Here is a 25,440-nt window from a genome sequence, read left to right as displayed (position 1 = left end):
ATGATGATCTCCTTATCCATTTAAGTTACATTACCTTGAGTTTATTTTCTTGTCAAATATAAGTAAAGATTATGTGAATCTTTCTAGATTTTCTAGGAAAATGAATATAAAATATTAAACAACTTTGTTAAGATAAAAACTTAAAAGACATAGAAGAAAGAGTTATTCAACTCCTTGGTTCAAAAACTTCCCAGATACAAATTGAGTCCATGAGACGATGGAAAAATAATAAATAAAGGACTATAATTATTAATTAGACTTATTATGACTCTATATCTAGAATTCCATAATCTAGTAGAATTGCTGGCAGAGAGTCAAAAATGAATTTTCCCCCAGTTTATTGATGAACCAATTCAATAGATCCACTCATAACAAGTTTCTATATGGTTTATGGTCTAATTCAGTAGACACTACACTAGTAGTCGATGGAAGAAAGGAATTAAAAAGTTTCTTTTTAATAAAATAATAAAAAACTGCATTACTAGAGAAACGTTAAGAGTCTCTTGTTCACATTACAAAATCAAAACAAAACTTGTAACAGGCTAACATGTACATTTTAAAAGAACTTGGAGATATAAAGATAATACATAATAAGGCCATGGCTTAGTTGGTTCGAAGTAGTGAAGTAATTTGCACCAAGCTACCTGATAGTAATAATACATGGCTTAACTAGGCCAAATGGAGATACCTGAGCTTCTTTAACTGAATCTTGTTCCCATAATCTCAAATGTAATAACAAGAAACCACTTTCATTCTAAGTTACTGCAGCGGAAGTTACTACAAAGTTGATGAATGATGCAGTAAAGAAGGAGCGTGTCAAAATTCACTCAAAGGCCAAGAGGACCTACTACTCATATACGTTTAGATAGATTACAAGTTACAAAGAGGTGCCAAATAGGGGTTTAAATGGATAGATCAGATTGTGGTAATACTATATCCACATTTTATTACATTCAGAAGGATTTGGATAATATCTTGTCGATGTTCTGATAGATTCAATTAGATTCGGATGCTAGTTGGATAGTTATTCTTTTAAGTGGATTCTTCTAAATGTGTATGGTAATATACATTAGTAATTCGGATAAATTCAAATACCCCTAAACAGATACAGATGCGAATTCAGAAGCAAATTTTGATTACCCATTCACACTCCTAGTGCCAAGGCATTTCTTTATCACCAAAACAAACCAAACCCATTCTCGGAAGCCTATTTTTCTACTCAAAAGAATGTGAAGAAACCCCCACAAAAAGAAAGTTTGTATATGGGAAGGAGTTGAAGGTTCCAGAATGATTTCAACCATCTCTTTAATGTAATGACACATTATAGAACTCGAAAAAGAATAAAAGCTTTTTGTGTTGAAAACTTCTCAGACAGAGAAAGAGTACAGCTCCAAGAGTCAACAGCACCAGAGGTCAGAATAGAAGAGATTAGTGAAGCAAAAAGGGCATCAGACAAAGCATTGAGATCCCATAGATTGAGTAATAAAATTAGACACGCGATGAGTATGAAACCACAGTTGTTTGGATATTATGATCTTGAAAATATTAGACTATGACCCTTTGCATTGAATCGTTATAATTAAATCATGGTTGCAATTGTGTACGTCTTTAATAGCTATAATAGGAAATCTAGTTGGAGGTCATGGGAAGAAAACGTTAATTTAAATAATACTAAAATAGAGTATCATTATGAACGACTAATCAACTTATAAAAAATAGAATAAATATCACTTACCACGTTTTTTAACTGAACAAATAGCACTTATACCCCTCTTAGTTGCATAATGTCACTTATCTCCCCTCTTACCTAGCAAACATATCAAACAACTCCCTTCGGTGAACTTTTTCAGTTAAACTTAACTTTTACCATTAAATATTTTAGTTGTCAAGATAATTAAGGTAATTTAGGGTTTAAATTAAAAAATTATTTTTAAGAGAGTAATTTGTAGTTTTAGAAAAATATTTAACAGTAAAAATAAAATTTAACAAAGAAAATTAACAGAAGAGAGGTGTTTGATATATTTGCTAAGTAAGAAGGGAGGTAAGTGACATTATCCAACTAAAAGAGGGTCTAAGTGTTATTTGTCCAGCTAAGAGGGGAGGTAAGTGATATTTATCCTAAAAAATAATATAATAATACATCACCTATTTGAAAAATTCAATTAGCATACTTGTTATGTTTCCAGACTTCAATTAGCATACTTGTTATGTTTCCAGCCTTCTGTATTTTGCTTCCCGAGAGAGAGAACAATAATCAAGAGTTCAACAAATAATTAGAATTCATTGCTTGAATAAACAGCAATCTATACATAATCACAGATACTGCATCAGCTGATGCATCAGGGACATTCATTGCCCTCTCTTAAGAGTACAAATCGGGAGCGCGAACCAAGCAGAACTCTTACTATCTTTATTTGATTATGTCAACTGAAGAAGACCGCAGCAGAATTCGGACGGCAGCAATCCTTCTGTGCCCAGAATGAACCATCCCAGAAGATGATTTCCCAACCTACAGTCAATAGAGGGAGTTCCTGCCAACGGATGAAGTTTGTGAAGAGAATGCACTATACACTGGTGGAGTCACTGAAGCTAGAAATTCCATCAACCTCAGAGATATGTTAGCTAATAATTAAACACGGGCTGTCATAATTTTGAACGCTGTCTCCATGGGCAACCTCCCTCAAATGCATGTTCCAACACATCTTCCACCCGCTTTACCAACACTATCTGTTGACAGAAGTACAAATCAGTGACTCAAGATTGTACAATGGAACAGCTGAAATCAACTAAGGGGCACCAGCTTAATTAGATTGTTATCGGTTCTGGTTTAGTCCACAGATTGTGGCATTTATATCTACAACACAATTTTCATGTATGAAATTCAAGGTACAGCAACCTTATTGGAAATCATGCAAAATACAAGGAAACTATCAGAAACAGGATTGAAGGAATGCAATTGACTCTTGAAATCAACACAAGGTCCACTGAATTAACAAACACCAAAACCTATCAAAAGAAACAAAAATACCTCTATGCTGTCACGAACAGCTGATGGCACTTCAACCAGGTCCTTCAAGTTCCTCTCCGGGAGGATAACCCGCTTGATACCATAACGATGCGCAGCCAAAATCTGAACATGCAAATAAACAAAAATTATATAATCTTATTTCCTGTGGTGCAATCAAACACAACAAATCCTATGAACAGAACATGGGGACAAAATTACTTTGCGCAAAGGCATGCTTATTAGGACCAATGCAATCAGCATGGGCCCACCATATAATATTTCTGGAACTCATCAGGTAGCAAATATGGTCCCAATCCAGATGATTATTAAGGTAACTAATGTCCAATGCTCCTTATCTTTTAACAACATTCTAAATAATTGATAACCAGTCAAAATTCTGTACCACTGCACATAACTAACTTCAGTGATTCACAAGTGGGCAGCTGATCAAATGGTTGAGTCTTTAATCCAGAATCAATCTCAAACCGGTGGGAAATCAACAAGAAGATCGCAATATGTGAAATGTGATAAGAACAGAAAAATCAATAACAGAATTTTCTTTCCAACTCCTTTTTTCCAGCAATGAAAGAAGAAACAGAAAAGGATGACCAAATTGTCACCACCTGGCCTGTGGGAATGGACTTACCATCATATTCAACCTATTGGATCACCACGGTAGGGTCAAATCAAAATTACCACTAATCAGGATCTTAAAATTACCATCAAGGGGCTGGAAACCTGGGACAGCATCACCAATGCACCAAGGCCTAAATCAGCACTCTTCTTGATCCGCATTGCTAGAAGGCTACGCCCCTTCTGCTTTATTTACAGCTACATGGCAACCAATACAATAGAAAAACCGTCCAATATGGTAGCCTCCCTCAAAACTCGTCCTTTAAAATATAAAATTTCTAAAACATTATTAAACAGAAACTCAGCCAGGATGTAGCAAATCTATCCAATTCAACAAGACAGAACGTGAGAAGCCCCAGATTGAACCCACATTCCTCACGATATCTGGAATATCTTCAGCAGAACAACCCCCCCCCCCCAATCTCCGCTTGATCTAGAATATCATCCAAATGTCCTCTCTACGATCTCCATCAGCTGTCGCAGGCTTGGAGAACTTGTCTCTATTTTTGGAAAATTGATGAATCAGATCAGTATGGTCAATCCTCAGTTTGGGGAGGGGTGGCAGGGGAAAGCAAAACTCAGCCACTGTCAAGTTCATCCCTTCTCCCATGGCTGTCATACCAAATAACTCAAAATTGATCTCTAACCAGAAGGAGATCAATTGCAACAAGATCACAGTATGGGATGACCATAAAGTGATATATATAATGAATTCTTTTTTTCAATTCTGTGTCAAAAAAATAAAGGAAGAATTTAGAGAGGATATAACCAAGGTTTCACTACTGGCCTGTGGCAATAAAAATACCACTGTACTGAACCTACTGAATTACAAAAGCAGTATCTGGCTGGAATAACCACCCAGAGGGTTGCAAGCACATCACCACCGTCCAATTTGAAGGCACCACCACTGCAACAACAGGGCTGAAACCAAAGGTCTTTTTATATTTCTTTACCCAAACTGCTTTTAGGATCCAAGTCCCTTCTCCTTCATCTGTAACTCCATGGAAACCACTAAGATGAAGAATCTTTCGAATGGTAAGAGGATCCCTTACTTCATAATAAAACTTTCTTTAAGAGACAACATAGAACGTCACAGAATAGGAACTACAGCTGCGTTGAAGCACATCTATCCTATCCCAAAAATAGTAGAAAGTAAGAAGCCACAAAGTGAATCCCACAATCCCCAGAGTAGCTCGAATATCTTTTACAGGATATTCCACACTCAAACATTCACCAGATCTTCTAGAATATCCTCAATATCTCCTCCCTAGGATTTGCAATATTTTACACACCAAATGAAGCAAAGGATATTCCATTTAAAGAACTTAATACCGCATAAAGTCTGTAAATATCATAATATCATAACCACCAGATTAGATTGTCTAAATGATTGAACATCAAGAAAAATCCAATAAAAACATGTATGGTAAGCACACCTTATCTTTGATACCACCAACAGGTAATACCAGACCCCTCAAGGTCATCTCTCCTGTCATTGCCGTGTCTGCTCTCACTTTTTGCTGACTTAGTAATGAAACAAGAGATGTTACCAGAGTCACACCAGCTGAAGGCCCATCCTTCGGTACAGCTCCTGCAGGAAAGTGTATATGAATATCCCGGCCCTCCAGCAGATTGACTCCCCCAGCAGCTGCTAACTTCAGGTCAGCTGCTCTTGCCCTTACCTATCAAATTAAGGAACCTTTTAAGTTGCAATAATAATAGCAAAGATGAAAATACAGCTTACTCCTGTGGAAAGAAATGAAACTAAAATAAGATGATCCTTTCAGCATAGAGTCTATTAGTTCCTATGACCATTGTGCGATATGCCAAAAATCAAAAGGTGGAAACCAAATGTCTTGACAAAAGTATTTTACTGCAGTAGCTATTCATGCAAGAAAGGGTGAGACTCTCAAACCTGCAGGAGAAAGAGGGATATGTAAGAGAGAGAGGGGGGGGGGGGGGGGGAAGATGTGAAAGGTAAAGAAAGGGAGATTTGTGTGATTCAGTCAACTAGACCACCATACCTTCAGTCTACACATTTGAGTCAAAAAAAGGAAAAACAAGAAATAAACTAACTTGAACAGAAAGTCACTACATATAGAGAAACCTTAATTTGCAGAAAGTACAAGAATGCGAGCGGCCCCTGGCACACTCATCAGTGTGCAAGACTGCCACTGCTAGAGAATAATAAACAGCACTTCCTCTGACAATAACACCAACAGTTGTGAAAGGACATGAAAGGAGCTTTTAGACGTATGCAACGGACATGCATGCAAACAAATCCGGCACTTCTAAATACATATATTAAAACTCAGCAGCATCTGAATAAACTTGAGGCATGCAAATGTACCTGGGAAGTTAAGAGATTTGACTACTGTCCATGCATACTAAGACCAGATGTAGCTGCACCCCATAAGGGTTTGCTACATATCTATGTGACTGTCATGCATGGTTATATGAAACAGAGAAACACAAGCTCGCATACAAGGAAGCATTTTCCTCCACCTCTCTCCTCCACCCTTCTATAACACCCTCCCCATAGAAACTAAATAAAAGAAAATAGACTATCTTGCTTGAATGCCAAAGGGAAAAGAACATACTGAGGACTTCCCATCGAGAAATACATTCAATAAGTTACCATCTTATAGACAACAAAGTCAGGCATTCTCAAAATTTAAAATTGAGTAAATTGAGGCATCAGCTAATTACATGCACGTCAAGAATCTGGTAAAATACAAATTCATAAACTGTAAAGCATGCTTTAAAAAATATAAATAACCTACCCATGTTAGAGCAATTTGTGCTGATTCCTTAATAACATCACCAAGTTGTCCTGTGAGATGCAAATCTCCTTTTCCTACCATAGTTGCCGCCTCAACAAACTGAACTTCCCCACCAAAGGCGGTCCAAACCAGCCCAACTGTTACTCCAGGAGTAGCAACACGTTCTGCAGCTTCCTTGTCATCAAATTTTGGAGGCTGCATACCAGCACCAGCAAAATAGACAATCAGTTTTATTTAAGATAAAAATGTATAAAATCAGAAGGGCATTGGTGTCTAGCCAGATCAAATAAGCTAATAAGGTACAAAAGCAGACGGGCGTTGGTGTTCAGCCAGAACAAAGTGTGACCTTATTTTAAGCATCAGCTGGCTTAAATAGACATCCTAAGAGTCCAATAATAACAAATTGGGCCATGACTGGGAGAAGGCATACTCAAAACTAGCACAACTAGACAACCCAACCTGGCTTTCAGGATTTTTGTCCCAAACTGTTGCTTTAGTACATTCAGCAATTACATTAATGACAAACGGATTTCGCCGTCAATTGATATTGGTCCAATACTAGTGATCAATGTGTCGCATAGGCAAGCCTTGGATTGTTGATAATATGCCAAGTTACAGCGACAGGCATCATTCTGACTAGGCTGCTGTCTACCATCTATCCCATGTTCTAGTAACTAAAAGTTCGTAGCTTCTAAGATAATTAGGTAAGTGCAACTAAGTCTAGAAAGAAGTTATGACTTACTCCCAGTACTTTTTCCAGCATATCCTCATCCACGATCAAAGGCGAGGTATTTCTAAAAGCACTAGATATCTCATGATTGTTAACGCCAATAGGAATAACTTCCATATCTACTTCAGCCCCATCTGCTAGTCTTGCATCCATCAGTGGTGCAGCCATCTGGTGAACACCTTTACTGAGTGGAACGGGCTGGTCTTGCTCAGCAACTCGAACTGCAGCTGCACGAGCCAATGCAGCCAAGTTCCTTTCCATATTCCGTACACCAGCTTCTCTGGTATATCTTTGAATTATAAGTTTCACCACACCCTACCATAACCACAGCATCAAAGGAAAAGTTAATGTAAAATGAAGAAATACAAGCTTATTACAGTAATAATCAAATTTCATTCTTAAAAGGAAAAAAGTATAAAAAGGCATCACACTGGAGACAGGCAATCCCAGAAAGTTCAGAAGGGGAAAAAGAGTACTTATGAAGAATCACCAGATGGAAGACTAAGCTCTGAAGACTCACTAAATGACACATGGTGCTCAGTAGAATTGTAGAAGTCCTAAGTCTAACCTGGTAAGGAAGTGCAATCATCTTTACAAGTTGATCAATAAATAGTTATGTTTCAGTAAGAAGATCCAAACCACAGATTCCAGCCTCATTCAAAGTAATGCAGGAGCAATTCTTTAGACCAGGTGAAACTTGTTCTAAGAATCAGAAACCTTAGATTTCATCCTCCCCAGAAATCTATTTCTTATTTTAAGAATCAAGTCAACACCAAAAACTGGATAGGGCTGCAGGTTGAACCTTCACCCCAACATCTCATTTGCAGTAAAGCATCAAGCATAAGGATACCATCTACAAACCAAGATCTGGTTTTCCACCTCCAAATGCAGCTGGAGGTAAGAGACAAGTCCTCCTCATCATTGGTTTCCTTATTTTTCTTTTCATTTTCCACAATTGTGCCTCTCTACTTATCCTATCCTCTTCTATCCTCCTTATTGTTTCGATTCTAAATCTACCCAGCTCAATGCATCAAAAGACTTGCATAACCTTGCTTCTTAAAATTCCCTTGTAAACCCCTTAAGCAATCTGTTTTATTACAATGTTGTCACCTTACTGATATTTTTAGTGCCTGGGTGGGCCCCTAGGGATCCCAAATAGAATACATTGGACCCAGCATCACAACACCAAGTTGTCAGAAACTGTCAATTAACCAAAGAACCTGGCATTCCACATTATGCCTGAAATATTCTACCCAAGTAAAAGATATGCCAGGTTTGAATCTGTGCTGAACACAACCTGAACCCAAACCCTCTAGCGACCCCTAACTAGAGGTGTCAACATTCGACATATTTAGAGATGAATATTCATCAGATTCGAGAAGTTGAACCAGCGAATCAGATGACTAAACTTTCTCATAAAGACTAAACACACTTACAACAAATGCTTGTAACAACCATGCTTTAACCATTGCATGCTGGTTGTTTTCTGATAAACTCACTTTTATAGGAGTATTTTTCCTTGTACAGCAAGATACCTGTACTCAACCTTTGGTTCTCAAACCTTGTGGAAACCTTTTCACGTCATCTTTTGCTCATTTGCCAAGGTTTAGTACAGTTAACCCTCGGCACATGTCAGAACTAGGATCTAAAACATGGTGTACCACAACATGGGATACTAAATTTGATAAGTGGCCTTTTCCGAAGGATATCCCATCAACCAACGGTCAAAATGACCACCCCACATGGTAAAAAGAGCAATGGTGCAAGGAAAACTTGTCAGTGAGACAGGACAATAATTTCCTTTAATATATTAGCAAATTATGAATACACTTCGCATCTAACATCCATTGTATGAGTCTATGACACAGTAGTTCAAATGTGGATCTACCAGGGACCCACCACCTGCCCTAAATGGCAGGACAGTAGAAAAGCGTAGATATCAAGATATTTGTTATAGAATTTAAAAGAAGAATTGCAACTACATTGGGCAAACTGCTAAAGGTTTGATAGTCAATTGATAAATATGTGGAGCAATGATCAGTTATATATTGTGGAACTACCAAAGTTGGAGAGGTATCCAATCAAATACATATTTCCACTAGAACAAATTATTTGAAACATCCAGATATCTACCAGCATGCAATAATAACAGGAAAAAAAAAAAAAAAAGAACATAGACAAGTATCAAGTCAATTTTTGTTCACAAATCTTAACAAGTCAGCAAAGAACAGAAGACATTAAGATTTTGTTAAAGATGAAACAAATTTAGAATGATCCAATACATAAATCCGAGTGCAGAAGTGTTAAGGAAATGATCAAAAGAGTAGGACCACAGCAATACCAATCATTACTTAGATGTCTATTTAACTAAGCAATTTGAATCCAGGATTATAACAGCATTAAGTCCGTTACTTAATATTTCAATGTAAGCTCATACCTCAGGAATTTGAAGGAACTCAGAGCTTAAGCCATGCTGATCCAGAACTCTTGGTATTAAATGCTCCATGGCTATTTTCAACTTTTCCTCAGGTGTATATCCTGGAAGCTCAATTACCTCCATTCGATCCAAGAGTGGTGGAGGAATAGGCTGGATTCTGTTTGCAGTTGCAACGAAAATGACCTTCGAAAGATCGAATGGGACATTCAGATAACTGTTAAGTTCAATTAAGGACTACTACTACACATCTATCGATAAGATTCTTACATAGTTTATTGTGCGCACAAGTACATTATGTCATCAGCACATAATAATATGGATTATAGGACAAGTAATTAGAAGCCTCTCTCATGTTGGGCTATTCACGAGAGTCTTAAACCTCATTCAAAGAATAGCAACGAGCAGAGATACCTTTTAGAAACCCTCAGATATTACTAGTATCAATTGGAAGTTTGGAACTCAAGTCCAAACCACATCCAGATAGAAACAGTAACTTATGAACCCACATAAATTAAAATCAAAGTGAAAGGAACATAAAATATTCTAACTAAAGATTATTCTACATCCAAGAACATACTGTAATGTAGTCGGCTTTTTCTTTTTTCTTTTTTTTTTTTTTTTTGTTGGGTGGGGGGGAAGGATACTGATCATTGAAAGTTTTGTTCTGCTCTGGATCAAGAACTTCCAGTAGTGCTGAGGCAGGATCTCCACGGCTATCAGAGCCAGTCTTGTCAACTTCATCCAGCAACATAACTGGGTTGCAAACAGCTACTCTCTACAATTCAAACACATAAAGTTTAGCCTTTCTCAAAAGAACACATACAGAAGTCTAAAATGCAGAAATCAGGTAACTGAAAGGAAATCTTAAGTCAGTATAAACATTCAAGCGATACAACCAACCAAGCTTATTATTAGTAGACCTCAAAAAAGGTCTTCCAATGCTTGTAGGTACTGGAAGGGGGCGAGTTTAGGTCTCATCAGGAAGATCTTCAAGTCCAAAGATAGGTCAGATCACAGTGATCACTCTGTCTTGGAAACCCACAGCGTTGGAGGAGCTCTAGGCCACAGGCAACCAAGATGCAGGATACCCCCGCAACATGTTGGAGACAATGGGACAGATTAGACGATCCAGGATCTTTTATTTATGCTAACATTTCTAATGTATTCCACCACAGACCATTGAACAATAGGTCAAAACCCTAAACTCATCTGATATATTAAGTATTAAGAGCTTCTTTGTCTTCCATGTTTTGATTACAACATGAACACATCAAAACAGTTTCCCTATCTCTAGTCATTTACTTGTCTGATTGGGGAAGACGATTCCAAAGTGTCTTTTCAAATCTTTCTTCTTGCATCTTATGACTGTAGGATTTCATTGTGGTACAAAGCCCAAAAAACAAACTGACCTAAACCAGTATAAACCCAATAACTATAAACCAGAACACCTGAAATGTACCGACGGAATCCAACCAAAAACCAAAGCTCATAAACATTCTGCTTTCATTCCACTCTTTCCCTGACAAACTGACTATTTGATACCCCCTAGATACAGCCCCACCTTAGCCCAACTGAGAGTCCTTGCTGCATCACTAGGGGTATGAATGAAAGAGACTCTAGTTCGTTACTTCATTACATACTTAAGTTTTTCATATACGAACTTTGCAGACTCGGTTACATTTGGTCTCCCTGTTTTGAGGGATGGAAGGCATATGTTCCTATCCCCTTTTTTTTCTTTTTCTTTTTCTTTTTTTGGAAGGAAAAAGTCAGGTGGCACAGGCACCTGACAGTTAAAATTCATTCGTAATTAACATGTGAAAAAGAAAACCAGAGGGAACAATCAATGTCACTCTAATTGTGAGTACTCATTCAATCCAATGGGCAATAAATTGCCCTACATGCCTGTGTAATTTATATACATAATGGCGTATACAGAAAACACCCTCATGAAGAGTTTCCATGGCTTGCAATCGAATTGATAACACAACAGTAGCAGCAAAAACATATAAACATAGGAATATTTTTAGACTTATAACCAATAATGTTTCTATGAAGATAATTTTTCCTTCTGCCTAGATATGGAGACACAAAATTGATCCAACTATAAAGAGAGAATAGTTTAAAGGACTACATTCAATCCAATGAATCTGCATTCAAGTTCAGATCCAGACATTCAGTTTTATCCAAGATTACTATGAAGGGTAGCCGTAGTCATTATTAAATAGTGAGAGAAAGGAGTTTGAAACTGATCATTCTTACACTTCGAATCATTGTTCCTTACTTCAAGCTGCCGTTGTTTCTAAAATCATAGTGGGTTTCCTGATTAAAAAAACGTTGTGGGCCTAGACCATGATAAGATTTATTCTGGATTCTATTGTGGCTCCAGGATGCTCTCCTCTCCGCTTTATCTTGTAAGCACTGGTCTACAGCTGTTTACAATAGTCACAGGTCCAAAAATATGACCAGTCCTCTGAGATTGACCATCAAGATGTTTAAATGTGACCATGTGAAGCCACAGTGCCATCATAATCATACAACAAAGATACAAAGCACTCGGTGCTTTACTCCTAGCAATGGTTGCCACCGGAACAAAATTGTGTACAAGAATCAGTTTAAACTTTAAACCTTTAGTCCTTCAATAAGGCGCCCTGGCATGCTACCTATGTATGTCCTCCGATGTCCTCTAATATCAGCCTCATCTTTGACACCACCAAGAGATATCCGCACAAATTTTCTGCCCAGAGCAGTAGCTATGGACGATGCTAAAGATGTCTTTCCCACACCTGGTGGACCAACAAAGCACAGTATGGGGCCTCTCGCATCTGGCTTAAGCTGCAAGGCATTTGATTGAATCAGAACTACACTACCAAATGTTTGTAGTATTGGAGAATTATTAGATAGGTTAGGCATCAAAATTAAACACAGGAATGACCTTGCGTACGGCCAGGTATTCTATAATTCTTTGTTTGACTTTGATTAAACCATGATGGTCACTGTCAAGACGTTCTTTTGCAGCTCTCAAGTCCAGTTCACGTTCTTCACTGGCATTCTGCCAAGGCAGATCAGCAAGGAGCTCCAAGTAAACACGTGCACTACTATACCCAGGTTGCTGAGGTTGCATTTTTCTTAGTCGCCTGGAGAAGGGGGGAAGAAAACAAGCAAAGAATTAAATATTCTACTAATCCTATAAAACATGCACTAATATCTGCATTTCAATATTACAACCCCAAGAAAGTATCAGGTACATTTTATATCAAACAGAAATGCAGAAACAAATTTTTTTAGTTTAGCACATCTTTTAGAATCTCAGGTTCAGAGAGAAAGAAGAGCAGGGGTGGGAGGCAGGGTCAGCATATACCTTTAGGTTAGAAGTACTTAACATGACAAAGCAATAACATGAAAATGTTGCTAACAATTCTCTGTTGAAGTCTATAAAGGTGTTTAAGAAAGTGTTTCCTTTTTCTTTTCTTGTCTTCTTTTTTTTTTAAATGACTACGTTCAAGAAGTTTTATTAAAAAAATCAAAAATCGGGGGAAAGATATCCAGATTCTGCATCATATCACATAAGTCATAATTAGCTTCAATTTGAGGAAATAAATGTCAATTTACAAACCCAAACAGTCCTAAAAGAAAACACAGAATTTATGTTTTAGAATTCCTAGTTATCCATAAAAGGCCTAATCCAATTAAAGTCCATTCCACTCCATACAATCATTTGAGATCTCAAGAATATTTCTGAATATTGGCAAACCAAGATGAGACAGCATGCAGAATGAGATGATATCCCATTGCAATTTCAGCAACAGCAATAATGACAACCACAGGACAAGACAGGAAAATTCCTATAGATTCATCATTGGGTACTAAACGTCAACTAGTGTATGTTAAGATACACCGCAGGGGTATTCTTGTCCAACCTTGCACTACAATGATTATTACCATGGTTATCAAAGCATCAGTACAATGATTATTAGTTTATTACCAATTACCCACACAGAAGTGGTGTGTGTGTCAGTGGCAAAAGTTTGTCTTAGTGTTAATGCTTTCTAGACTTCTACTTCCATAAGGATTGTTAAATGACACTTATACATACAATTGAGAGGAATAACAATTGATAGTGACAGTTACTCTTATTTTCGGCAGTCCCCTCTTTCTCCATCTCCATCTTCGCTATTTCTGGCAGTTCTCTTCTTCTTTGCCAAGGTCATGCTTGGCGTATTGTCTAGTGCTCACTTGCTGAACACTAAATAGTCTTGGAAACATCCACTTTGGGAACAAGGATAAGGCTGTCTATACTTGACCCTCCCCAGACCCTGACAAACAAACGAGCCCTGTGTGCTTGGAACATCCTCTCTCTTTCTCTCTTCTTCTTCACAGGTCAAGTTGTAAAGGTTATGTTATAGTATCATCATATCTGAAAGCATTACCAATAGTAGAGATGATCCTAGATGTTACACGTTATCAGTGGCCAAGAAGAATGGGAAGCGTTAGTAGCTTCGTTCCTTCTGGTTAATAATGCCTTCTCTGACAACTCACAAGCTAAAGCACTGTTAAATGCACATCAGACCATTACTAACCTCTAGACAAACTCATCCACATACCATATGAAAACAGATAGTGACCGGTAAATTAATAGCATAATCAGCACCGGACAAAGGAAAATGATCCCAGTGACTAAAGTTTCCTCATGGTCACGCCAATAGTTGTATGTGTTTATAACATATGTCCACCTTCTGTTATAAAACCACTGACTCTTGAAACTACCAAAAAAATGTTGTTGTCGTACACAGTGCAGATGGAATTCTGTCCTTACAATCTTTGTAGCCTGAAAACATGACACAGAGAAAGCAGACCATACCATGTAACATTTACACAGTTAAGGCTTAAATACATAATATGGCATACCTTAGCTCTCTTTGTGCCTGTTTCCAGACATTTGGTGGCATTCCTGCACTTTGCATCTTTCTTTCCAGGGCAGCTACATCATCTTCATCATCATCATTATCACCAAGCTCTTCTTTTATAGCCCTCATCTGAAAGTGTAATCAAAAGAAGGCAACACATACTTAAACTCATATCTAGGATGGCAAATTGGCAACAGAAATCCTCAGAGTCAGGACACCAGAGACAAAACAATCAGGCAAAACCAAAAAGGACAAATGCAGAGATAGAAGTCGCAGCATTCCTAAGTCCCAAGAAACCACTCAAATCAAATCCATGCACAACAGAAATGTAACTAACCAAGGAAATATAAACTCACTATTAAACTACCACAACAACCGACTGAAACCAAAAGAACTCTTAAGTGAACTAAAGCCACAATAAAATGCAGGTAAAGGGAGACTAACAATGATCGACATGCAGCATGATTTGCAAATAGGATAGAATTGATTATGAAACTCATTGATTTCTTTTCCTAAAAAAAGAAATAATAAATAAATAAAAGAGAATAAAATCTAAGCAAGTGATGCAGATCAATCACAAATGGCTTTTTTAGTGGAATTAGGAAATGAGCCTTTTCTTAGGTTCTATTCATTTCAATTGGGTTTCATTATAATTGGCCGCTTCAATTGGACTAGAATATGGACATGAGGAATGAATACAGGATTATGAATTTTTTAAGTTGAGGGATTTCATTAGATCACAGTTCTTCTATTTTAATTGTTGTTCGATTGCTTTAGCAGGGCTAGATTGGAGCACCATGAATCCTTCATTGTTTCAATTGCTTTCTTCATCATTCTATAGTAACGTAGCAGCTAACCCTACCTCCAGGGGAAGCTATTGGTCAGAGGGATTTGAGGCATGGTCTGATTCCTTCTTTTGAGTCCTCCATATAAATTTGTCAGGAGCTACAGCCCTGCACTAACGAATAAAATTTGGCTTTTGCCTTTTGATATGTGGGATTCAGATCTTTTCCAATCTCGTGATTCTGGTAGTAATTTCCAAGGTACTGTCTCACATAAATTTCTCAGGGGCTATACTGTGTCTTTTTTATTTCATGAAAATCTATAGTTCTTATTTCTTATGATGTCAATTGTTATTCTGTGAATCATCCTTAGTCAAATGCTCTGTGATTAGCTTTGAAGTCTGGACTTCAAACTCCATTACAGAATTGTATATTCCCATTAAGGTTTAAATTCAAATTCTACAAACCCTGTTTTCTGAAAAGAGTTTCAAAAATCTGGTTCTACTTATCCATGCTCACGTTTTTGGCTTCACCTAATCTGCATCTTTTGCTTTTGCACGCAGGAGCAAGAAAAGGCTTACTTCTATATAAAGACGATCTTTATCTCAACCTAAAGAAGCAAGGCCCAACTAGATTACAATAGCTAGCGTGCCTTTTAGAGCAAGTAAAGGCGAGCCAAAGAGGTTTGATTTCGCACCCCCCCCCTTTCGAGTAAGCTGAGAATGACAATAAATATGCACGCCAGAACCAAGCTGAAAAGCTACAGCACACACCCTTATTGTCATCGAATATACTCATCAGTTCTGCTCTATTCTTAGAATCTTAAGCCTGCACATCCATCAAATTCAGAAGTCTCACTAGTGTACCTTAATCATCTAATTTCACAGTTTCTGAGTTTGCTTTCTCAAATTTGGTTTCTATATTTGTCCATGCTTCAGTTTCAAATATTCCTGCATCGATACAAAAAAAATTCTGTTTTGATATCTTGATGTGAATTTCTGGTTCTTGAGTATTCAACCCTCAGTAGAATTCTTTCATATATCAAAATCTGACCCTTGGATTGTTTTTAACGTTTGATATTTGATTCCCTTGAATTGAATATCCAAAGGACCTAAGCTGCTAAGCATTTAACCAGTTTACTAGCCACATAGACTTGGATTTTCTGACATGTAATTTCCCTTGAAATCTGGTAGTTCACTTGTTCCTACCTCTGCAGATCCTAGGATTTTACTCAAAATTTAGATTCCTAATCCTTAGGTGACTTGGAAACCCCATTTGAAAGCATGGCTTGTTTTTATTAGGTTTTATTCCACAATCTCCATTCTCCATTCAGGTTTCAGTGGCCATAAAAACCAGTTTAGCTCCATGACCTATAATAGCCACAGGACTGGAGAAATTCCACTCATTTTTTGGTTTTCTGGTCACGGAAAAAGTTAATAGGGAGTGCAGACTGACTCCATAAATAGATGAAAAAATGCAATAAAGTCCCCTCAAAAGTGTTTCTTGCAACAGTTACAGTTCTTTACATCAACCTTCTGGCATAAAAATGTTTGTTAGGTAGTCATTCTTGGGGTACCATACCCCTTCCTATATTAATAAATTCCCAAATCAAAGAGAGAGAGTGATGCAGTAGCGCTAGCATTGTAGAACCAACACAACCACCTTGAAAAACTGAGGCCAAACGGCAACAGTCCAATGAGAGGTTTGGTCTAACTAGGATTTGGAAAGATTTATCTATTTATAAAGAATTACATCATAATCTATATTCTGTTATAAATATTGTGTTTTATGTTGAGCAGCTCAGTTAGAAGGTAGATTTCATTCAATTTCAGTCTCAGCACTAGAATAGGAGTCTTGATTCCCATTTGTTCCTTTTCTTTAGGGTTGAACATAACCATCAATTTCACCCAAAAGAAAAGAACATAACCATCAATTAACATATTTGATGAATCAAATCACAGCTTAACGTATCCTTACAGTTGTGAGTGTGGTTATAGCAAGTGGTTCTTCTTCATTCTCCCAGTCTTCCTCCAGATTTCTTTTCTCTCATATACGTCTCCCTTTTATTCTTCCTTTCTTGTGTTACACTTTTATTTTTCTCTTCCGTACTTCTCTATATTCTCTTTCTAATTTCTGTGCTACTACTATCGAAAACTCGTTGGAACACCACAACTAAGATCAAACCCGTAGTTGGTTTCCCATTTACAGCCATAGTAGGACATGTCGCCGAAATATCGCTGGAACTTGGCTATATTTTGGTATTTCAGTAAGTAGCGACACAAACCGAAAACGAAAAATCCTAAATGTCAGCGATACATCGGCAGAACAGGGGTTATTGCCAAACAATCAATCGCCCGTGTCAATTTCTCGGCGATATATTACAAAAGGATCATTTGGGCAACAATTCTCCTCATTCAGTCGAAATTTTGCCCATAGCTTCTCTCGCCAGTGTTTGATTCTTGCTATTTTTGCGTCGATCTTCGACATCTGGGGTAGTTCTTGCGTGATTCTTGCCGGAAAAAGCATGCGTCACGGTTGACCTAGGGGTAGAGTCAGTTGTTGAACCTGTCTTCATATGGGGTCTACCACCACCATATCCACCACACCTAAATGAGCCTATTTCATATCTCTACTCTCATTTCCCTCAAACATGAGTTCTCCAGGGCTTGGATGACGCGGCATAAAGAGCTGCAGTTTGCAACTATCTCGACAATCATCAGCAAGGGATGTCATGGGATCAATATGTATTCATGTTGGGGGAGACCATGATATATAGTATGATGGACCATCAGCAGGAATAGATCCACCAAGGCACAATACTTGGTATTGAAATTATGGGATCATTATGTACTTGCCTATACTTGTATAATTGTACAATGATATATATTTGATTACTTGTATAATGAATTTTAGTTGTTCTTTTTTTCTTAAAATTTAATGAAGATTTATGTGTTCTCTTGCATCATTTGAATATTTACATTTTTTTAAATTCGTGTTTCAGACTTCCCGTTTTGCCCACATACAAGCGGACCTGTGCCAATCAAGAACCCCCCTTAAGTTAGGTTTTAGGCAAAAATAACACTCCTAGTGTGTTTATTGGCCTCAAATTAGGCTGGATACAAAAAACTAGCCCAAAATGACTGCAAATACCCCCCGAAACTGGTGGGCGAAATTTCACCAAAACATTCCCAAAGTTTGGCAACATTTCGCTGAAATTTTGGGGTTTTAGTGGTTTCACTGGATGGCAAAACAGCTAGTTTCGCAGAAATTTCACACAATGTTTACAGCCTTTGTCTGTTTGCATTAAATATTTTATTTTATTACCTTCGAATTATCAAAGTTTGTTTTCAAGAGGACCTTGGGTTAGGATTAAATTCTTATAGTTTCAGATTCATGTTTCTACTAAAGCAGTTGTAGCACTCGTAACCAGCAAGAATCTCCACTGGTTCCAAGATATCTATCGCATCGTCCTTGCTGATCAAGAGGTTGAAGCCTGGAGGAGACATGGCAAGTCTATTTTAAGTGCCACCTCAGTTTCATCTTTTCAGTTCAAGAAAAAAAGTTCCATCCAATACGCACCTTATTCTCAATCAATTTACATCCTCTAGTTACAGATTAGTACACATTCTGAAATTTAAATTCCCATTTTATCCTTTTAATTTTTAACTACCAAGAGCATTTATAATTCTAGTCATTTAATGCTCTGTCAGCCATTTAATGCTCTGCCAATCCCCCTAACTGCTTAACCACTCCTCTTACACACTAGCATTAATAAAATTGTCACTACTATTACACGTTGATCTGTTTAGGCACTTAGATTGGCCCATAGCAACCAGGAATTAGGGTTTTCAAATCACATCAGAGAGAGAAGAAGCAAGGAAGAATATCTAGCAATTAAAGGCCAAAGAACTTTCTTGTTCAGTTGGTAAACAAAACAAGTAGGTTATAGGACTTGATTTGTCAACTACCATATTCTAGGCACAAATATTAATTACAAAGCAATCAAATTCAGTAAAGGGCCACAAACCAGCCCAGCTAGAGTCTGGGGTTATTGGAATAGAAAGAGTCTCAACATTCAACTTTTCCTAAATGAAGTGGCTTCCCTCAAGACTCGCACCACATTTTCATTCTGCCAGCCAAAATATATTATATGGCACTAAGTAGGTATGCATTGGTGAAAACACACTCTGCCTGTTTAGTATCCACTGTGATATCCATACACAATAACAAGAAGCGCATGTAAAAGTTGACATGAAAAAGCAAACCTGCTGACGCAGAAGGTATTCTTTCTGTGATTTTGACAGCTGTCCTTCAACCTTTTGAGTTATCTTCTCTGCGACGCGAATTGACTGTTACAGGAAGATTGTTAAATACATTGCAACTTTGCCCATAACAATATCACAGAAATGCAATGTAATGTACACTTCTAAGTCAACTACTCTACCATTGCCTTTCTAGATTAATCCAACAATTACCTGTAAATGTCTGTCAACTAACTCCATAGCTTTAGAGATCCTTAATTTTAGATCAACAGAATCCAACATGGAAAGCTGCTCTTCGAAGCTTATTTCGAAACTTGCAACAAATATATCTGCAAGCCTGTGAACTGGAAGTGTCTCCAGAAGAGCTTTTGTTCTTCCAATGGTTTTCTGCTTCTGAAACCAAAAAATAAATCTCAGTGTCACAAAAAAGAATATGCAATCAGTATTCAGGAACCTGTAAATATGCATCAAAGAATAGCAAAAGTTACTAAGTTAATCAACACAATCAGAAACACTGATAACATTTTTGCCCAAGAAAAGTAAAGCAATTAAAAAAGAAAAGACATGGTTTATTAAAAATTTGACATAATTCTATAACACTTGAAGTTACTCATGCCATCACATGCTTATATCTATAAATGACACTGTTTTTTTAGGAGCAAGAAAATAAAATAAAAAATCTGAATGTGAATAGCCGTAACCTGCGCCTCAAGTTCAGGAAGACTTTCTCCATAATGCAAATAATCATATCACATAAACTCCTTGAGATTTGAGACCCCCAAACAACCAACATAAACTTACCCTATTATGAAACTTTTGGGATAAAGAACTGGAAATCTACTAATAGAATCTCAAGTTTTATATTTTGGGGAATTCTCTCTGAAAATTCAGTAATCACATGAAAACGGGCTTTGGACAACAACATTTCTAGCAGGCCAAAGAGCTACACTTCTGAAATGTGTGAGTTAACAGCAAGAATTATAGCATTGAAGGGCTCATTAAGTCTAATGCTGCATATCAAACCTGTAAGATAATCAAAATCTTTGTTGATACTGTCTGAGATACTAGATCAAATATAATTCTTATTTTAGCATAGATTGTCCTTGCAAATCAACTTGTTAGTTAGTTCCCCTACTTGTTTCAGCAATGATGGCACAAAACTTTGTTGGGACAAGGCTGTTGGGTTAATGAGAAAACCTACATCATTTAGACTGGAGGAGGTTATCTACTTAAGAGTTTTTTTTAATCTTTCCTCCCCCCCCCCCCGGGCAACAGTTTATGAAATTATTGCATTGACTAGTTCTATTTTCAACCCAAAAGTAATAGAAATTCCAAATGGAGACATCTGAATATTGTTACATGATTATATCTACACATTGGCCACCTGTATTAATTAGATCTTGCAAACTCGATGCCAAATAAAGCTGTTTCAATGTCCAGTAACCAAATTGCTAGTCTGACAACCTCAAATTTCAAACTTCAACCTTTTTAGGATCAAAACAGTTATCTAGCCAAGCAGTAAAAACAAAAAAATAAAAATATTATATAAAGAAAAAATGTTGTAGGCAAGACAACAATATAACATTACGGATATTTTGAAGAGGAACAAATCCCAAAAAACAGAAGGAAATATTTCTTAAGTGGAATAAATCCCAAAAAACAGAAGGAAATATTTCTTAAGTGAAATAAATCCCAAAAAACAGAAGAAAATATTTCTTACTCATAGACGTTTTATGATTCAAGTCAAAATTGACCATTTGAATAAACCCAAAGGCCAAAGTAGCAAATGAAACATTCAGACCACTTGTTTGATACTCTTACCTGCTCAAGAACAGAGATCAGCTCCATTGCAGTAGCTTTGAATTGTCGAGAGAGTGCTATAAGATCAGAATCTTGCTCAGCTTGATCCAACTCTAGTTAAGATAAAAATGAAAGAGCATCTCAATCAATAATGTGAAAGGCAATAACTTGAATCTAGCTCTCAACATCCATCATACATCATTCACTTAAAAATAATATGTTCAAAGGCTCAGGGTATTCATGCAGTACGACAAAAGTACTACCATGTCCTAATGCTATGTAAAATAGCAATATATCTCGAGAGCAAAGGAGCCCTACTTTGCAGCAAGAGGTTTAAGCACTCATTACATGAAATGTAGATAATGTGGAAGTGTACATAAATAAGTAAACCTGGTACTGAGGCCCCACAAGTAGAGCCCACGTGGGGGGAGGGGAATTTTTCCTACACAGCCTTACCCCAACAATTTTTGTTGGGAGGCTGTCTCAATACCTTGACCTCAGGCTACAATGTGACCACCAACCATTGCGCCAGGACTGTCCCTACTGTGAAAGGGCATGTAATTACATCCAAATACAAAACGCCACAATATGATTGGCCTGGAGATCAATCATTGGTTGAACTACAGGTCACCAAAATGAGTTTACAACTTAAGCTGTTGTTACGGGGTACAACTAACCCATCATTTTCCTAAATAGTTTTCCTGGCTGTTCACTACCATACTGAAATCTATTCACCGAACAGTCTATTGATACGTGGGCTCACAATCTACATGACGTCATTGCAAAGCAAGAACCCAACATATATGGTTAAATGACCCTGGAACAGCACATCTACGGAGACTTCCTAGATGACCCACCTCACTGAGCCACATGCATGATGATGTGACATTTCTTGCCATGGATTAAGAGGACATAATCTGGATTAGCCAAATGTTAAATTCAGTTAATCCAGATAAACCTATGTAGTTTTGTTAAGGGCCATAAAAGCCAGCCAATAATTAAGAACTGAAGAATACAAATTTGATAAATATATCATTTGGGAATTTTAGGGATGGGCTCTTCGTAGCAGAAAACAGTTTTTAAGATCAACCAATCCTGATCCAGGCACATCCCATTTTGGATACTATTAAATTGTAACACTATGCCCAAAGTGATGGGGCATATTGGGGATTTTACCCTCCCACTGATTCTAATAAGTAGAGTCGTGGAGGGAGAGAGATTGATGCACCTTCCATTCATAATTATTTTGTATACAAAGGGCTTTTCAGATCATATCAATCTGTTAGAAACCCGCGAAACGAATACAAAAACTTAGATGATATAATTACCGGAAAAAACATAAAACACAATAATAACAATAATATGGTTACACTGGTGCCAGTCACCCCCACAGCCAACGGCTGCCCAAATTCACTCAAATAACAATTAATATCCTCTCTTGACACCTTCCCCCCTATTTATAACCCCCCCCCCCACAACCAACAATAAACCCTTCCTCCACATGGCATAATCCCAGGGGCCTAACAAACCATTGAATGTTCCATCGTAGAATCCTTCCAGATGGCAAATAATTCCAGGCATCTAGGCTCTCTTTGAGACAATTTAAATTTACGATTATTTGAACTATAAATGCATATAGATGTATTTGTATGACTGACTATATGACCCTGTTTCTCATCGGAATACATCGATTTAAGCATAAATTCATAAATAGATAAAGTGTTTGTTTATGATTTATTACCATAAAGTGTTAATTTTTGTTAATATCGATACCACTAACGAACATGTCCAGATTTACTACTTTTTGTTTTTTGGATGAATAAAGAATTTATTAACCCAAAAGGAAAGAAAGAAAAAGGGGGGAGAAGAGAAGAACAAGAGTACAATGGGATGAGCCCTGCCAAAGCCAACGAGGCTCTAAAATAAACAAATAAAACACAAGGCTGAAACTAAAAGCCAAATAAATTCATGCCTATTTTTATTCTTCTTCTTCCTAGAAGCTGAGAGCTCAACTAGGGTAAAATGGTAAAACTACTTTGCTTTTCTCTCTCTCCCTCTCTCTCCTTGCTCCCATCTCCACTTTAATAATATTTTGGGATATTAAAACTAGCGCAAACCAATAAAAGCAAATCAAGACCAAAACCAAAGCTGATACATATAAATAATTATTAACTATCATTGATAACATATTGTAATAATTGATTATCTTAAATAGGTCATCAACATAGATGTACATTATGCCAAGAAGAGCCTAGGGATGCACCAAAAATAATTTCTTGACAAAGGAATGCTGTTCTTATATTCGTCAATCAAACCGAAAAAAAGTGTCATAGTAGGGCAAGAAAACAGAAAAGATTACTAACCAGCTCTGGTCATATCAAGACGAGAGATCCGAGCAACAAAATAAGTTCCTCTTGCACTAAGATCTTGTACACTGAACCTGCATAAACCTTCAAGAACAACAATGTATGTGACTCTGCCACTTGGCTTTTCCACCCCTCTTGACAGGTGCAGAGCTCTAGCGGCAACCCCCCTGAAATTAAAAGTCCCAAAAACCGTTGATACCGTGTCTTAAATTGACTAGCAGAAAGAGCATAAGTCAATTCCTCACAAAGAAACGAGTATCTACTTCACTTCGAAGACAAGGTAAAACGGCATTTCAGATAGAGAAAGTGAATGAAAATCATAATTTTGCCATAAAAGGACAAAGAATTAGCCATACCTTTTATGCCAGTGAACTAGTTCTTGTTGATTTATTCCATCCACCTTCTGAGAATCCAAGGTGGAAGTACGAGCTTTGGGACTTCTCTCTCCAGATTCAGTACCCACACCTTTAAGATTCAAGAAGTTCCTTCCTCTCAGTCATAGATTCTAAGATGTGCAATTGCAAATTACTCATCAGAAGCAACTGGAAGAGAAGTATGGGGAAGATAGAGGTCAAGCTCACCTGGAGACAACGCAGAACCCAATGATGTGCTCTCCGCAGCATCTCGAACAGGCAGGACACCAATTAACCCCTTTTCTTCCTTCTGCCATAGCTCCTGCTCTACCAATTTCACACTTGAGAAGTTCAAACACTCAGTCAGTGTCAAAATCCATCACAAACTATAAGCCCTTTGTTTCAAATATCAGGAAAGTTCCAAATTATGCACAAACTATAAAGCCTCACAAACCAACAAATCGAATTCTACCAAATAATTAATCTCACTGCCAGGTATAACATCCATTAAGCTCTCCAAAATCTCAATCAAAACCAAATTATTCCAAAATCAGGAATTGAAAAATAACTGCTAAAATAATTTAAGTTTAACAATACAGTCAACCATCGCCAACTCATGCAAGAGAACTAAGGATGAACAAAGTACCTGCTAGCTGAGGTGCACCGAATTCGAATAATAGCACCAGGCAACAAGACCTTGTTCCTGAAGGGAAGAATCGCCAATCGACTCGGTAATTCAACCGATTCCGCCATGCCGAACCAAAAGGATTCAAAAGGGTTGGAAGGAGAGAGAAGTTGAACGAAGAAAAGAAGAAGAAGAAGAAGAAGAAAGAAAAACCAGAGGCTTCTGACTGAAATCAATAGGTCAGAAATAATCGAGCAGCTTATCTTTCGTTTTCCGACCTGATCGGATTTTTTTCCCCTTAAAAAAACGAGTCTTTTTTAAAGTTATAATAAATTAATAATATAGTTCTTTTGCATTTCGTGGGAACGGAGAGAGCCGTCGATCTATAGAGATTAGGTCGACGATGGGTCCCAGATACATGATGGGATTGCCACGTAGGAGACCATGATAAGAAAAGGATAGGTGTGTCAATTCAAGTGGTGAAGGACATGCGTTTCAGGTAAACCATATGCATTCTATGCGTTGGAATTTCGGAAACATCCTTTCATACCCTTTAAAAAACAAAAACAAAAAATCAATCCTGTTTATGGAAAAAGCGAAAAAGCAAGCTTGTATCCTCGTCAAGCAGAAATTTTGGCCCTAGGATTCGAAATTTCGGTGGAGATTTCGATCTCGACCGTAGAATTTCGACGGTCGAAATCGAAATCTCGACCGAAATTCCGATCCCACCGCCCAAAATGCATGGATTAATGGTCCTA

At 37.4% G+C, this 25,440-nt stretch overlaps 1 protein-coding gene across 1 annotated transcript; it reads right to left on the bottom strand.

The window, feature by feature from the left end:
- Positions 1–1,754: 1,754 nt before the first annotated feature.
- On the bottom strand, positions 1,755–24,968 carry LOC149013164 (lon protease homolog 2, peroxisomal-like). Its single transcript, XM_089160029.1, has 17 exons — positions 24,704–24,968; positions 24,286–24,398; positions 24,061–24,169; positions 23,702–23,871; positions 21,360–21,451; positions 19,752–19,931; positions 19,542–19,625; positions 14,496–14,623; positions 12,523–12,724; positions 12,216–12,422; positions 10,235–10,365; positions 9,591–9,804; positions 7,166–7,468; positions 6,424–6,618; positions 5,077–5,322; positions 3,029–3,130; positions 1,755–2,727 (listed from the first exon to the last, which is right to left on the bottom strand). The coding sequence occupies exons 1-17, from the start codon at positions 24,808–24,810 to the stop codon at positions 2,644–2,646; spliced, it is 2,667 nt and encodes an 888-aa protein (XP_089016155.1). The 5' UTR covers positions 24,811–24,968; the 3' UTR covers positions 1,755–2,643.
- Positions 24,969–25,440: the final 472 nt, after the last annotated feature.

Source organism: Hakea prostrata, chromosome 6 (assembly GCF_041222555.1).
Source record: "Hakea prostrata isolate BN-2017 chromosome 6, UWA_Hpros_2, whole genome shotgun sequence".
NCBI classification, from domain to species: Eukaryota; Viridiplantae; Streptophyta; class Magnoliopsida; order Proteales; family Proteaceae; genus Hakea; species Hakea prostrata.
Note: the sequence above shows the minus strand (reverse complement) of the source record. Positions and strands in the feature narration are given on the sequence as shown.

Bases quoted from the DNA above. Each gene is read 5' to 3' on its own strand.
- LOC149013164 (XM_089160029.1), bottom strand. From the start codon at position 24,810: ATGGCGGAATCGGTTGAATTACCGAGTCGATTGGCGATTCTTCCCTTC. The intron at 19,626-19,751 runs GTAATTGTTGGA...TTCCTGTAACAG, and splicing joins TAGTTGACAGACATTTACAG to TCAATTCGCGTCGCAGAGAA. The intron at 9,805-10,234 runs GTATCCTTCCCC...TGAACTTAACAG, and splicing joins AACAAAACTTTCAATGATCA to TTATCTGAATGTCCCATTCG.